This window comes from Tachypleus tridentatus, chromosome 13, assembly GCF_004210375.1.
Source record: "Tachypleus tridentatus isolate NWPU-2018 chromosome 13, ASM421037v1, whole genome shotgun sequence".
Classification (NCBI taxonomy): domain Eukaryota; kingdom Metazoa; phylum Arthropoda; class Merostomata; order Xiphosura; family Limulidae; genus Tachypleus; species Tachypleus tridentatus.
The window spans coordinates 126,535,505-126,550,105 of record NC_134837.1 but is presented as its reverse complement, the minus strand read 5'-3'; the positions used below and the strand labels follow the sequence as shown (position 1 = coordinate 126,550,105).

At 33.9% G+C, this 14,601-nt stretch overlaps 2 protein-coding genes across 6 annotated transcripts in view; both read right to left on the bottom strand.

The window, feature by feature from the left end:
* LOC143238019 (cell adhesion molecule Dscam1-like) overlaps nucleotides 1-14,601 on the bottom strand; it is a 257,713-nt gene that overhangs the window by 153,268 nt on the left and 89,844 nt on the right. The gene's annotated exons all lie outside the window — the stretch shown is intronic.
* The window catches only part of LOC143238020 (cell adhesion molecule Dscam1-like), a 30,813-nt gene continuing 19,710 nt past the window's right edge, over nucleotides 3,499-14,601 (bottom strand). The window contains exons 10-14 of one of the 3 annotated variants that reach the window (XM_076477900.1): nucleotides 13,271-13,567; nucleotides 12,487-12,657; nucleotides 10,447-10,614; nucleotides 9,492-9,646; nucleotides 3,499-4,821 (exon numbers count right to left, since the gene is read on the bottom strand). In XM_076477900.1, the coding sequence (XP_076334015.1) occupies nucleotides 4,708-4,821; nucleotides 9,492-9,646; nucleotides 10,447-10,614; nucleotides 12,487-12,657; nucleotides 13,271-13,567 (905 nt within the window). In that variant the 3' untranslated portion in view covers nucleotides 3,499-4,707. Of the gene's footprint in view, nucleotides 4,822-9,491; nucleotides 9,647-10,446; nucleotides 10,615-12,486; nucleotides 12,673-13,270; nucleotides 13,568-14,601 lie in introns of all 3 variants that reach the window. The other 2 variants (XM_076477899.1, XM_076477901.1) reach the window with 2 other exon arrangements.

Below are 14,601 nucleotides of genomic sequence, written 5' to 3'. Positions count from 1 at the left end.
GAGACGGCTAGCGCACATAGCCCTCGTGTATCTTTGCGCGAAATTAAAAAAAACAAAACAAAACATTTTCAAATCTATATCTCTCCTTACTAAGTGACAATGTTTTTAACAACAATCACTCATCCACATTCTACTGTTGTCGTGCACCATTCTATTGGATTTTACTTAAACATGTACTTTGTATTTCATAGTTTTATTTTCTAGTTTCTGCAGAGCTGGCACTTGAAGAAAATTAGTGACTGAAAATTAATGTATAAAATATATATATATAATTTGTTATTATAGGCCTATTTAATCTCTATTCACAAACTGCACTCCCAGAAAAGTACTACATAACTTTAAAAAAAATCTAATTAAATCGAGTTTCTTAATAATTCAAATTGAAATTTAAACTGTCACAGAAATTCCACACATTAAGCCGCACGCTCATCACGAGACTTTAAAACTTCATCAAGTCAGAAACAAAATAAATAATGCAAGGGTCTAGATTAAGGTGAAATATAGCTTACTACACTGCTTCATCCCTGAATTGCTGTTTACATTTGCTATCTTGACAATGGAGGAGTTCTCTTCATGTAGATGGTTTATAGAATTCCTTGGTGACTGTGGAAGTTGTTTCGATGGAAACCTATGGCTTCGCAATGTAACGATTTACGTTTTGAAGATTCTTTTTCGAAGCTCACCTGTTACCCATTTTCCCTCTTGAGATTCGAATTACGATTACGTACAGACCTAAGCTTGAATCTGATTGAATAATGGTCTGCTGCAATTTAAGATGGATATTTCTAGTGTTTTGTTTTTTCTTCCTTATTTTACTAGACTTCCAACCTTTGGTGATAATTATTTTATGATATATATGTATATAGATCCCCTGGTGATAGACTGTAAAAATGTTAAAAGTAAGACTATTTTCCCAATATTCTCTTTTCATCTATATCAGTCATCTTAACATTATATTCAGCACAGGAATTTTCTTCTAGCTGAAACTTTAGGTTTATATGTTATCAATCTATCCTCTTGTTTACTCTCTGGAGCGAGCACCCCATCTTTTATTTGTTTCGAATTTTGCGCAAATTTACACGAGGGCTGTTTTCGCTAGTTGTCCCTAATTTAGCAGTATAAGACTATAGAGATTGGTTTGGTTTATCGAAGTATGAGCATAACATAGATTTTACACCGTTAGGTGTTGAGTAAATACTTATGTATAGATATATTATGAAGCAGTAATGACAAAAAAAGTAAAGAAAAGAAAAGATATGGCATATAAGGGACAGACGTGTTAAATTACGTTGCAAAATATGACGTAGATAGGGTAAAATAAGTCTTAATGAGAGAGATGCTTTGTTTAGTAAGAGCTACTACTTTTTCATAATCGGTTGCAGTCAAATAACGGTTTTAGATGTAGGACAGACACGTGAATAAGGGTTAAATCTGGTATGTGATGTACCCCTACTGTTGTTTGGGTCCTACTTATTTTGATTCCTCCACGACTTAGGTGGCTTTACTTATAAGTTCCACATTATAGTTTCTGTCCTCCTCTTTCACTGGCTTGTTTTTTATGTGCAAGAACTTTCGTTTTGTTCTTGTTAGCCTTCCTACAATTGATAAATTAACATGACTATTGTGTTAGTTTTATAAATAAATATGTGTGTGTGTGTGTGTGTGTGTTACATGCACACAAATAAATATATATATATAAAAATTAGTTAAATTTAAAGATACGCTGAGCGAAGTTTTATCAACCTGAAAAATTTCTTATATTGTTCACGAAGTTTGTTTCTTTGTTGTTAAGCCCAAATCTGAATAAAGGGTTCTCTGTGCTCTACCTACAAGAAGTATCAAAACTCGAATTTCAGCGTTACAAGCTTACAGATTTATCATTGTGTCACTAAGGGGATCGACGTGTTAAAATTACCCAATATGATGTAGATTTAAACTAATTTTTTATAAGATATCCACAGCGCCCTCGGGTGAACATCAGTATAACTAGTTTTCGTGCAACATTATTAAAACAATATCACAAGGTCTTAAATATGGTATTTTCTCCAAACGTACGCATATTTTGTAAATGATATAATACGATCACAGGAAGTCTAGGATCTGCCTTGTATCACGAACTATGACTTATTTCCGCTCAAGCTGACTAAACCCGGGCCTAGAATGAAAATTTCACGAAACGGAAAAATATCGGCTACATCGATTTTGCTTAAAAAAAAAAACAGCAGAAAACGGTGAAATGAATAAAAGTATGTAACGACCACAACGTTAGTAAGTAGTTGTTAAAAGTAAGATTCCTGACTTTTATCCTCTTGTTGCCCCTCATCAGTTGTTACTGCTAATAAATCGCTGTACTCAACTACAACTGTCCTAAAACAAATTATAATTATTGGTTGAGACTATGTCTGGACCACGGGCGACACTTCCTAATGGTCCTGGAAGTGGCGAAAAGTGGTGAATCATATTTCATAAGTGAGGACTCAGTGCTACTGGATTAGTTGACAATATTTTATACGCCTTGAGTGAAATATAATACTTGATTAATGCATAACATTAGGCCTCCTAAGGTGATGTCTTAGAGATTATAAAAACTATCGCAGTCTAAAAAACAGTTAATTTCACCTTTCCATAACTGGAAAAGAATATATCCTTAATTAATTAGATGTAACCTGGCATATGCTCTAAATTTTCGTACAGTTGTTCTGTAGGTTTATTCATGTAAACAGGTTATTCATGTATATTCCCTATAACGTAGGGAATGGTTGCATATTACAACAGTTGTATCCTGTAAATTACTTGACCCTGTTTCCGAGGTTATACCAGTAAATATGAGTTGAAAATTAACCTCACTCTTATACGTATAACACAAATGATCATTGACATGGGTAATCTAGGATGGTGGGATGCCGCATTATCAACTCTAGCACACAAGGAAGTCTATATAACATACTTTGGAGCCAGACTGTTGAGATACTATTTTACTCTGTTTCAGAATAAATATTTTTCTCTATTTTTCACTTGTGTTTGCTTCAATCATGTTCGATTTACTTTCTTCTGAACATTTCCAAAATTTGTTGTGTAATTCGTGTACTTGATACCTTCCTGTTGGAAATCAATGTAACTAAATACCACGAGGCTTCAAAAAGCTTTAGAAATTATCATTTCATCCACACGATTTTCATGTGGGGTATTTAACATTAGGTAAATATGAAATGTAAATAAAATAGGATGACTTAATGAAAAAAATGTATTTCTTAAAGCCGATGCGAGACAATTTATTAACGTCATATTTTCCCTTTAAATCTTGATATTGTGATTTTCGGCAATAATTAATTTGATTATTAGGATTTTTAATCAGTATAACTTTTAGTGAATATAATTCCCTATACTTAATACAAAATTTTCATATCAAACATCTATTTCACGTAGAAGACAGTTTTATATTATAAAGAAATATTATACGTAGTGTGAATTCCATATGATTAGAAACAGATGCTAGTGTTATTAGATATTACTATTATTTTATTCTTCGAGACACACATATTTAAAGTAACAACAACCTTGGTGTTTATCAATAATATTTCTAACCGGGATATCGATATCTTTATCAAAGGTCCCAAAATAATTTTTCAAGATTTGTCGAAGTTCCCTCGTTAGAAAATGTTCAGAAGGATATAAAGGAAGCTTACCCGGTTTAGGAAAGGGGAGGGCGGTTGTTATATAACTTCAAGCTATGTCTTTTTGTTGTTTTTTTACGTTACCAAATGATGATACTTGACAACAAACAAAAATCAAAGATGGCCACAACGTTTCGTGAAACAACAGTACTAAGATCGTACAGTACTTGTAACAAGACAGTATAAAAATATGTCATACTCATAACAGTAAGTATGTGCAACCGTTTTAGTTTTGTTCAGCGTGTATTGTAGATAAAGCCCGAATACAATATTTCGGGCTATTTGACTTGACAATCAACTACTAGAGAGAGCATCAAGCAATTAATTGAAACACAACAAACACAAATGAAGATTAAGCCCATAAATTAAGCCTAATAACAGGAAATTTGCCATAAGGTACACCTAATAAGCGGAGATTTGTTATCAGTTAAGCCTAATAAGCGAAAATTTACTATAAGTTAAGCCTAATAAGCTGAAATTTGCCGTAGTTTTTGACATTTAATCGATGAAGAAGATGCTAGAAAATGTCGAAGAAATATATAGCTAAGTTTCGGCTATTGTGTTTTAAACGTTATTTCTCTATTTCAATTAAGTGTTTGATGTGATTTACCCAGAATACTTGTGTGTGTATTTTTTTTTATAGCAAAGCCACATCGGGCTATCTGCCGTCTCCATCGAAGGGAATCAAACCTCTGATTTTAGCATTATTATTCCAAAAACTTACCGTGACCCCAGAATACTTAACCGTTCATTACAACAAATACGGAGAAAGTGAAACAAATACTCTGTGATACTATAACTGTAAGTAATTAGCTAAACACATTTATCACATCATTCGGAACTCTGTAGCTGTTTGGATCGCTTTTCTTAAGGAATCGCAAAGTATCAGCAAAACCTTGAAGGACTGAAAAAAACAATTAACTAACATAATGTAAATATCTGGTCAAATGACATGTATTGTATCAACAAACGGTAAAAAATAAAGTAACGAAATAAGACTTCTTTTCTGGTCGTAGATATTCCATTTTGTGAATCATGTAAATGAGGATCTTTCTGATTCTTCACGTATCCTTCCGCAGACGAATGGTCTTGATGTTGAAGACATGACACCAGGCTTCAAGGCTTCATAGCGTCGATCAGGACGGCACTGTTGACAAAAAGTAACCTTTCAGCCTTTTTAATGACTACACAAGGACTCATTTTATTACGAACCCCTCATTTTAATAGATTATAGCTATTTGGTTTGATTTGTTTTTAATTTCGCACGAAGCTACGAGGGCTATCTGCACTAGTCGTCCCTAATTTAGCAGTGTAAGACTAGAGGTAAGGTAGCTAGTCATCACCACCCACCGCCAACTCTTGAGCTACTATTTTTAAACGAATAGTGGGATTGACTGTCACATTATAACGCCACAATGGCTGAAAGGGCGAGCATGTTTGGTGCGAGGAGGATTCGAACTCGTGACCCTCAGATTACGAGTCCAGCGCCGTAACCACCTGGCCATGTCAGGCTCCAAAGCTATTTGGATGATGAAATAAAACCGTTGTTAAACAACAAGCCATTTTTTTCTCGTATTTTCACGAGTTTATTTGCTATGTTTCGCACAGTATTGTGCGAAACTCGAGGACTGTCTATGTTTAGCTGTCTCCAATTTAACAGTGATAGACTGGAGATAAGGCAGCTAGTCAACACCACCCATCGCCAACACTTGGGCTACTCTTTAACTAATGAATAGTGAAATTGACCATGATATTTGTAATGCCTCTGCGACCGAAAAGTATATTCAGTAAAGGGATTCGAACCCGCCACCCATATGTTGCAAGTCGATTGCCCTAGCCAGTAGGCCATGCCAAGTCTATCTTTGATAGGCTGCCCCACCCAAGCCTTGGCCTATTTTATACTTATAATACAATTTTAAATTGCTGATCGATATTTATTTAACGCTTGATTGGTTTAAACGCCAGAGACGCTTATCACCGGTTAAAGTAGAGACTTTCCTTACTCCATTTCTATTTCTGAAACTACTGGTTACAGGGGCCGCACCGGCTGACAACGACCACTTTTACTCGTTATATTATTATTGTAAATTTTTATTTTATTATGATTATTATTTTTAACATCAAATACCTTATCCAAGTAAGATGACTTTAATAATATTAATTCTATTATTATAATACGCTTTCAACAGGACGTTATTCCCTTCAGTAACTTCGTTAGAGTTCTACTACTTGTGCTGATAATAATCCTCAGTTCGATTTTATTTAGGTACAAAAAACAACAGACACACAATAGAAAGACCGCTAGACGTGGAAAAATAATGAAATAATAAAGCGTTCGAAGTAACTAAAAATACACGACCATGACAAAAAATTATATTAATTTGCAATGATTCGGGCAAAATTCGTCAGGAAGTTTTAAACCATGTTACAAAGAAAAAAGGCTTAGAAAGATTCGTTGACGGTTTAGAATATATAGACGCTAAATTACGTACGTGCCGCGCGAACAATTTAACAAAAATATTGTTACAAAAAACATTGTTGAAGCGGTTCTATAAACAATTAAAAGCGGAAAACAAGTGACTGAAATTGGATTTTGGAAAATAAATGGAAACAAAAGGTAATAAACAAATTCGAAAGTTGAGAAAATGTCAATTTAATGATAATAATAATCAGGGAAATATATAAAGACGGTGTGAAGTTATTAGGAGTGGCAAGGAGATATTGGTGGAAGTTAAAAGAACTTAAAAGAAAATCGTTCATTAATTCCGTGTGGTGCGAGGAGAATTTAATTTAAATATAAATTATTGTTCAAGGCTTTCGCGATCATACTTTTTCTGTGGGCATTGTTGTAAAATGTGTACACTAATGTTGTCAATTTCGTTGTGATTTAGGGAATTAAAGTGTTTTGTGACTGGGTGGTCGAGGGTGCTGTTGCATACAAATCGGAGATGTTTACGTTATCTCATCTAATCTGAGTGTAGTTTCCCCAGTATAAAGTGATTTACGTGTAGTATAGCGAATACAATAAACAATGCACTCCGACGTACAGCCGAATTGGCCTTTTACGTGAAAGGTAAAGGAAGAAACGAATCTGTCTAAGCCCTTCTTCTATGTAACATGGTTTATTTAGGTGCTTATTATTTGTCCTTTGTGCTTTTTAAACGCCGTTTTTCTTTTATTAAGCACAAATAAACGCTATTTGTACTGTACCCAACACGGGTATCGAATCTCGATTTTAACGTTATAAACCTTCGAACTTATCAATGAGCCACTGGGGGATGTAAGTGATAAGAAAAATTTACCAAGTTAAAATTCCTACCCTTTCAAATCCATGAATTATTTTATACATCTAATAGTATACATTACAGTTTACACATTACTTCAATTATTATGCATTAAATATTAAATCTTATAATATTATTATATTATAAATATAATAAATTAACTTTTATGTTATACATTAGATATTTAAGAACTTGTTGTTAGTTAAAGTAATATATCGTTTAGAAAAGCTAAAAACATAAAATATCAAAGTATGTCTGTACTGATAGGCCTAAGATTGTCACTTTAAGCCTAATGTATCTACAGGGTTACCCGTAAGTCCCTACCCATCCATATGTTATGTCATATTCAATTTCGCATGTATTATAAATGTGTTTTTTTTTTTTTCAGAGAAATATGGCCGATGTAAGCCCATTTACACTTGAATAGCGTATTGTGACAAGTACGTGGGTACATGAGCGCAAGAATACTGGTGACACCCTGGATACATAAGATATATGGATGGGTAGGGACTTACGGGCCACCCTGTACAGTAACAATAAGTCTAGATACTAAGAGTATACTAATTATAACTAATTTTGATAAAAATATCATGAACTATCTATTCCAGGTTTTAATAATAAATAATTAAAACACTTAGTTAAAGTAATATATCGTTCAGTAAAAGCTAAAAGAATAAAATGTCAAATAGGCCTAAGATTTCCACTTTAGGCCTAGCTAGAGCTACAGTAATAAGTCTGGAAAACTGAGGGTATAATATTGGAATTAATTATGATAAAAATATTACGAGCTCCTATTCTATATTTTAATAACAAATAGATAAGTAAAACACTTATCAATGTTAATCACCATGTAATTTTGCGAATTACTTACTTCAGATTAAAAAAACAAAACAAATAAATATGATACGTTTGTATTCTAATATAAATTTCTCCTGTACATTCATCTACTTCGTATGTACCTTTTACATTTTTAAATTCCCAATTTTTTCTTTTCACTTGTAATTAATTATATTAAGTATAGATTGTTTGTGTTGTGCGGGTATCACTGAACCACCAGGAGACTTTTTTTGTAACTTGTCATTTATTTCATAATTATAAAATCCCTAAGTGACTGGTTTGTTTTTGGAACTTAGTTTTCTTTTCATTGAAATCAATTCTTTAAATGACAAATTTATTTTTGTTTTGTTTTTTCATTTATAACGCTAAAATCAGGGTTTCGATTCTCCTTGGTGGACTCAGCAGATAGCCCGATGTGGCTTTGCCATAAGAAAACACAAACACACACATTCCCATTGAAATAAAGTTTTTTAAGCGACATATCTGTCTTCTTAACTTGGATTTTATCCATCGAAGTAAAATCTTTAAGGCTCCCCAGTGGCACAGCGGTATATCTGCGGACTCACAACGTTAGCAACCGGGTTTCGATTTACATGGTGGAAAGAGCACAGACAGTCCATTTTGTATCTTTGTGCTTAATTCCAAACAAATCAAAACAATACCAAATCTTTAGGAAATTAATTGATTCTTTATTTGATACTTAGGCTTTCACTTGCATATCAAATATTTATGTAACTGAGCTATTTTGTGGAGGGTCACGGGCTCGAATCTTCGCTACACCAAATATGCTCGCCCTTTCAGCCGTGGGGGGCGTTATAATGTTCGGTCAATCCCACTATTTGTTGGTGAAAGAGTAGCCCAGAGTTGGCGGTGGGGGCGATGACTAGTTGCCTTCCCTCTAATCTTACACTGCTAAATTAGGGACAGCTAGCGCATAGCGCTCGTGTAGCTTTGCGCGAAATTCGTAAGCAAACAACCAAACTCTTTGATCCAGAGCTTTACATAATAATAAATATACAATGCCATCTAGTGTAAAACTATGACGTAACGTGACCTCTAGGACTCCCTGTTATTTCTTGCGGGAGCTTCCATTACGTCACAGGTCACGTGCACACATTGACTTGTGAGCACAGGCAAGTTAACTACTGAACCACACCCGGCCTTTCCCTGCAAAGAAACACCTAAACCTAAACTACTTCAGAAAACGGCAGTCCCCTAGATAGAAGAGTTAGGTTTCTCATCATAGAGTTTGGGTAAACCAAAATTCAAGTAGAACACTTCGCTGTTGGAGTATAATATTTGATAGTAATTACATGATGGAAATTAACCTCATTTATGTATAAATTGCTCAAAATTGTTATGGATGCTTCGATATAGCTGATGATTGAAAGTACTGCCAAAGTTACCAGCCTTTTAAAATAATAAACCCAGTTTTCGGAAATATTATTACTAATTATTTCTACGTTTAAAAAAAAACACAAAACATTTCGCAGCTGTTTTTATATTTGTCATGCTTCATTCAACTTCCGTTTTTGCACGTGTTCTCATTTTGATACCCAATAAAATAACTTGTTCGCTATCCTCAGGCCTCAGTGACGCTCCTACTCCGATGGCTTAGCATTAGAAATTAGAATCTGTAACACAAAAATAGTTTCAACAACTGCTTAAAACGTAAACGTGATTTGACTAAGTTTACCTGCCTGCTGACATAAATGTTGTCTCCTTTCGCATCTCCCCACCGTCGGTTGAGAGTGTTCTGCGTAGAGGTGCTTGGACTAACTTGGTAATCTGGTACAGTTATGGTATCATAGGGTAGAGCGTAGGGGTGAAGTTCCTGTTCCTGTGATAGGCCTGATATTCATAGAATATGTCGCATATTAAATATCTCAATAAATAACAAAAAACTACATCACTGTGAATAAATCACATGAAACTATAAATATGAGAATCAGGCTTAAAACACGTGTAGAGGTCCTTAGTTGGCCATAGGAACAAGGAAGCGATGTACACAAGTAGGCTTACAATCATATCAGAGAACTGATATGTAAGACAACAAAACATAAAAAAAACACTCCTTCAAGAGAACGATTCTTCGAAATTTCGCTAATAAAAATATTTTAACACCTTTATTTAATGTACTACTTTCTATTCATTTACTGGACTATGCTGAAAACGGTAGGCCTAGTCTGCACTCGCTAAGGTCGTTTTACTTTCCTAACCTACTTTGTAAATCTTTTACACGCAATTAGTTATTATTAAATCAAGTTAACAAATAATGTATTAAATTTAGAATTTCACTTATATGCAATTAATATTGCTTGGTCTTTGTTCTACCTCCATCAGGGCCATAGGTATATTTTTTGTATTTTTCCATGATGCAGACAAGTCAACGAGTGCGAAGCGTTGACTGTCCATTTCGTATTTTTTTTTTTCCCTATGTTTTACTGTCATTTCTACCCAACGTATATTTTTATCACTTATTTTAATTAGCATAAGAAATAATAAAAAAAATCAGTAATGATAAAGATTATTTATAATGTATGCTTATAATTGTAAAATAGAAATGTGAGAATGAATACATGTTATACGTTTGTAAAATATAATTGTGAGTAATATCTGTGATTCATACTGAAATTTGAAACACATCATACCAGCTAAAACAGGACGTGAGTGGCTATTTGACGATGACGATGGCTGTGTTCCTTCGTCGCTTGACACTCCTGTAGCTAAGCAACCTTGCTCGTTCGAGCCATCTATTTCTTTTAAAACCAGGGTTTCCATTCCTCGTCTGATCTTGGACTGTGAGCTTCCAGACCCCTCTAGTGGTAAAAACAATTTACAGATTTGATTTTTCATTAGTTTCAGATCCATTTTTTTTCTTCATTAAAGCTTCTGCTTATTTATTTCAATTTTCCGTTAATTTTCCCAACATTCTAATTGTCTAATTATATTAGGATAAAATTAATTTTTTGAAAATTATTCTAGTTTCACTTCAACATAAAAATCACCTTCCAAGAAAACCGAGAAATTAAGGCATTATTATGTTTGCAAGGAATATATGTTCAAGAAATATTTAAATATGAATATTACAAAATAATCAATTTGATGAAGTAGGTATTTAGTATTTTCAACGTTTCCCGACATACAGGCGAAACAGCCAGGTCAGAAAGTCCAACGTTCAAGCTAGGGCATATCTAATTTAGAACTACTGGCCAGAGAGACGGCAACCTGTCAGTACTAAGCACCGCCTTGACTGATAGTTTAAACCAAATAACGGAACTGCCTTAAATTTTTACAGAACGTTTTCAGCGGCAGAGCGTAGGCTTGGACTTTAAGTCTTATGATTCACATCCCGAAAAACTAATCATTAGGCCACGGGGCAATTACTTCCACACCCACCCCATAGTATACCCTATATTCACATTTCATAGCTAACTGAAATAAATAAATTTTGCGAAATCGAGCCTGATTGACCAACAAAGAGGCAGAAAAGTGCAGTCGAGGCAGCAAGAACGTCAATAACTTCCTTTGTGAGCTAATCAAAATTAAGATCATTCATGAAATGAACTTGTTGGGTATTCATATAATAAATATTGGTAAAAATCAGTATGTTTCCTGAAAGTATAAAATGAAATGTACAGACAACAAAACTGAAACAAAAATTTGTTGTTCTCTTAGTTTCGAGTTTCTGTTGATTAAAAAGGTTTAACTTGTATTAAAAACGGTGGTGATGTTATAAAATATCTTAATTCAGAAATGATTTCAGTTTAAAATTGAACCGATATTTTTACTTTCATGATCAATTTTGTGCACTTGAATCTACGCTAGGTGATTCCATACTACGTCTTTACTTTAGGCGTATTATACCAACACTCACTACACATATAAGGTTTCACGACCTTCTTGCACCCCGGTCATTAAGATTGCAATGGGCAGACAGTAAATTAAATATTCTATCTGGATAACTGCACTTGCGTTTTCACGACTCCTCCTACTCTGAGAAATCAAACGTGATGTGACACACATACTTTGGCCTTTCATATAGCTTGGCTCTCTCAAGTTCCAAGTTTGACTGTGTGGGTATTTGGGTATTGATGTTGTTAAATACCCAGGAGGGTCAGGTACATTTGACCTCTTCCTCCCTAATTTAGCAGTGTAAGACTAGAGGGAAGGCAGCTAGTCATCACCACCCACCGTCAACTCTTGAGCTACTCTTTTCCCAACAAATAGTGGGATTGACTGACACATTATAACGTTCCCATGGCTGAAAGGGCATGTTTAGTGTGACGCGGATTCGAACCTGTGACCTTCAGATTACGAGTCGAGTGTCTTAACCACTTGGCCATGTCGGGCCTCAGTAACACAGCAGTATGTTTGCGGACTCACATCACTAGAAACCGGGTTTAGATACCCGTGGTGGGCAGAGCATAGGTAGCCCATAGCGTAGCTTTGTGCTTTATTCTAAACAAACAAATATATAGTTTTAGGTGAGAGACAATTTAATTTACTAAAATTAAATGTTATTGTTGTTCCTTACTTCATTATTGTGTTTAGAACAATCCTTTACAATGCATTTATATGTACAAGAATGGATGTGGATCACCATTACCATAAGAAGAACGCTCAGTCGTATTGCAAAAACAGTAACAAAATAATAATCCTCGAAACAATAGTGATCGTGCACTACGTACCGCTGCTAGGACTGTAATGAGAATTCCGATGCCGATATAAGAGACATCCAACAATGATGATAATGATCACGATGACAACAGACGTAACAACAGGAACGATGATTGTAAAGTCCAGAAGAAGAGGAAAATCAGATTCCATCTGTGCAGGTTTAGGCACGACCGTGTACAAATCTGGAACAGCTGCTTCTAAATATATATGTATATAACTTGTGTGTCTGTAAAATTATTTCCCTCTTTATTCCAGTTATGAAAGATGGAATTAAGATTCTTTAGAAAATTATATTAAAGACATGTTTTATCTATTTTTTTTATTTGTTGGGCCTAAACTCAGATGTAACTGTCTGTCTTTCGATATATTATTTGTTTGTGTTTTAGTTGAGAATAAAATAATGAAAGTGGAGTGAAGAGTTGAGAAAGATCAGAAGAAAAACTACAGAACTAAACAAAATGAATGAAATAAAAATGTCAAATGTGAAAAAAGAACGAAAACAATATAATAAAGAAGCTGTACTATGACTGAAAATCGAAAACACAAGACAGCAAAAACGTTCTTTGTCAAACAACTTACACAAAGGTATATTTGCTTGTATCTGTCACAGATCGAACCCTGAATTATCAGTAACATGAAAACAGTAGATAAACGTAAGAGAAACAAATTTTCTGAATAAATATAAAGGACAGAAATAGAACATCAGAGTATTAAAAGAGCCATAAATATTAAATTTAAAACAGCAGTTGCATTTATACAAAAATCAACAACTTATAATTTAAACATTTATTTTACCTTCAAACGTTACGTTAAATGTTTGGAATTCATACATAGCTTCGGTTGCACCTGCACTGCTGTAAGCGGTTACCAAAAGGTCGTACCAAGTTCCCGGTGTTAAACGCCGTAACACGTATTCTGATTGGTTAGAAGGCACGTGATCACTCAGTATTGTCCAATGAGACATGGGTTTTCTCCGGATCTTTATAGAATATTCTTTGATAATACAGCCACCAGTTTCCCAAGAGAATAAATTAAGCCTGACAAAAGTGACATCTCTGTATATAAAATCTTCTTTCGTCGGAGACAAAGGAGCTGGATAAAAGCAGAACATATTTTTATTTTAATAAAAGATGTAACTATTTCTAATGTATAAATTATAATTCTTGACTCATTATAATAAAAGATGTAATTATTTCTAATGTATAAATTATAATTCTTGACTCATTATAATAAAAGATGTAATTATTTCTAATGTATAAATTATAATTCTTGACTCATTATAATAAAAGATGTAATCATTTCTAACTTGTGATTCTTGATTTATTAATAAAAGTTGTTATAATTTCTAACTTCTAAATTGTGATTTTTGATGTATTAATAAAAGTTGTTATTATTTCTAACTTGTGAATCTTGAGTTGTTAATAAAAGTTGTAATTATTTCTAACTTCTAAATTGTGGTTCTTGATGTATTAATAAAAATTGTTATTATTTCTAACTTGTGATTCTTGATTTATTAATAAAAGTTGCAATTATTTCTAACTTCTAAATTGTGGTTCTTGATGTATTAATAAAAGTTGTTATTATTTGTAACTTGTGATTCTTGAGTTATTAATAAAAGATGTAATTATTTCTAACTTCTAAATTGTGGTTCTTGGTGTATTGATAAAAGTTGTAATTATTTCTAGTTTGTAAATTATGTTTGGTTGTTTTTTGAATTTCGTGCTAGCCGTCTAATTTAGAAGTGTAGGACTAGAGGGAAGGCAGCTAGTCATCACCACCCACCGTCAACTCTTGGGCTACTCTTTTACCAACGAATAGTGGGATTGACCGAAACATTATAACGCCTCCACGGTTGAAAGGGCAAGCACGTTCGGTGCGACGGGAATTCGAACCCGCGACCCTCAGATTACGAATCGAACGCCTTAACCCACCTGGCCGTGCCCTATCAGGTATAATTCTTGACTCATTAGAGACAAATGACATCAGGTAAAAGATAATTCGACTGAAACATAGAATAAAAGAATAAAAACGAGCATGGATTTCCCAGAGGTCACCACCAGAGCATCATTGTTACAATAGGCCTAAACTTCGGCGTAACTATATTCGTTTCTAAATATATTAACGTC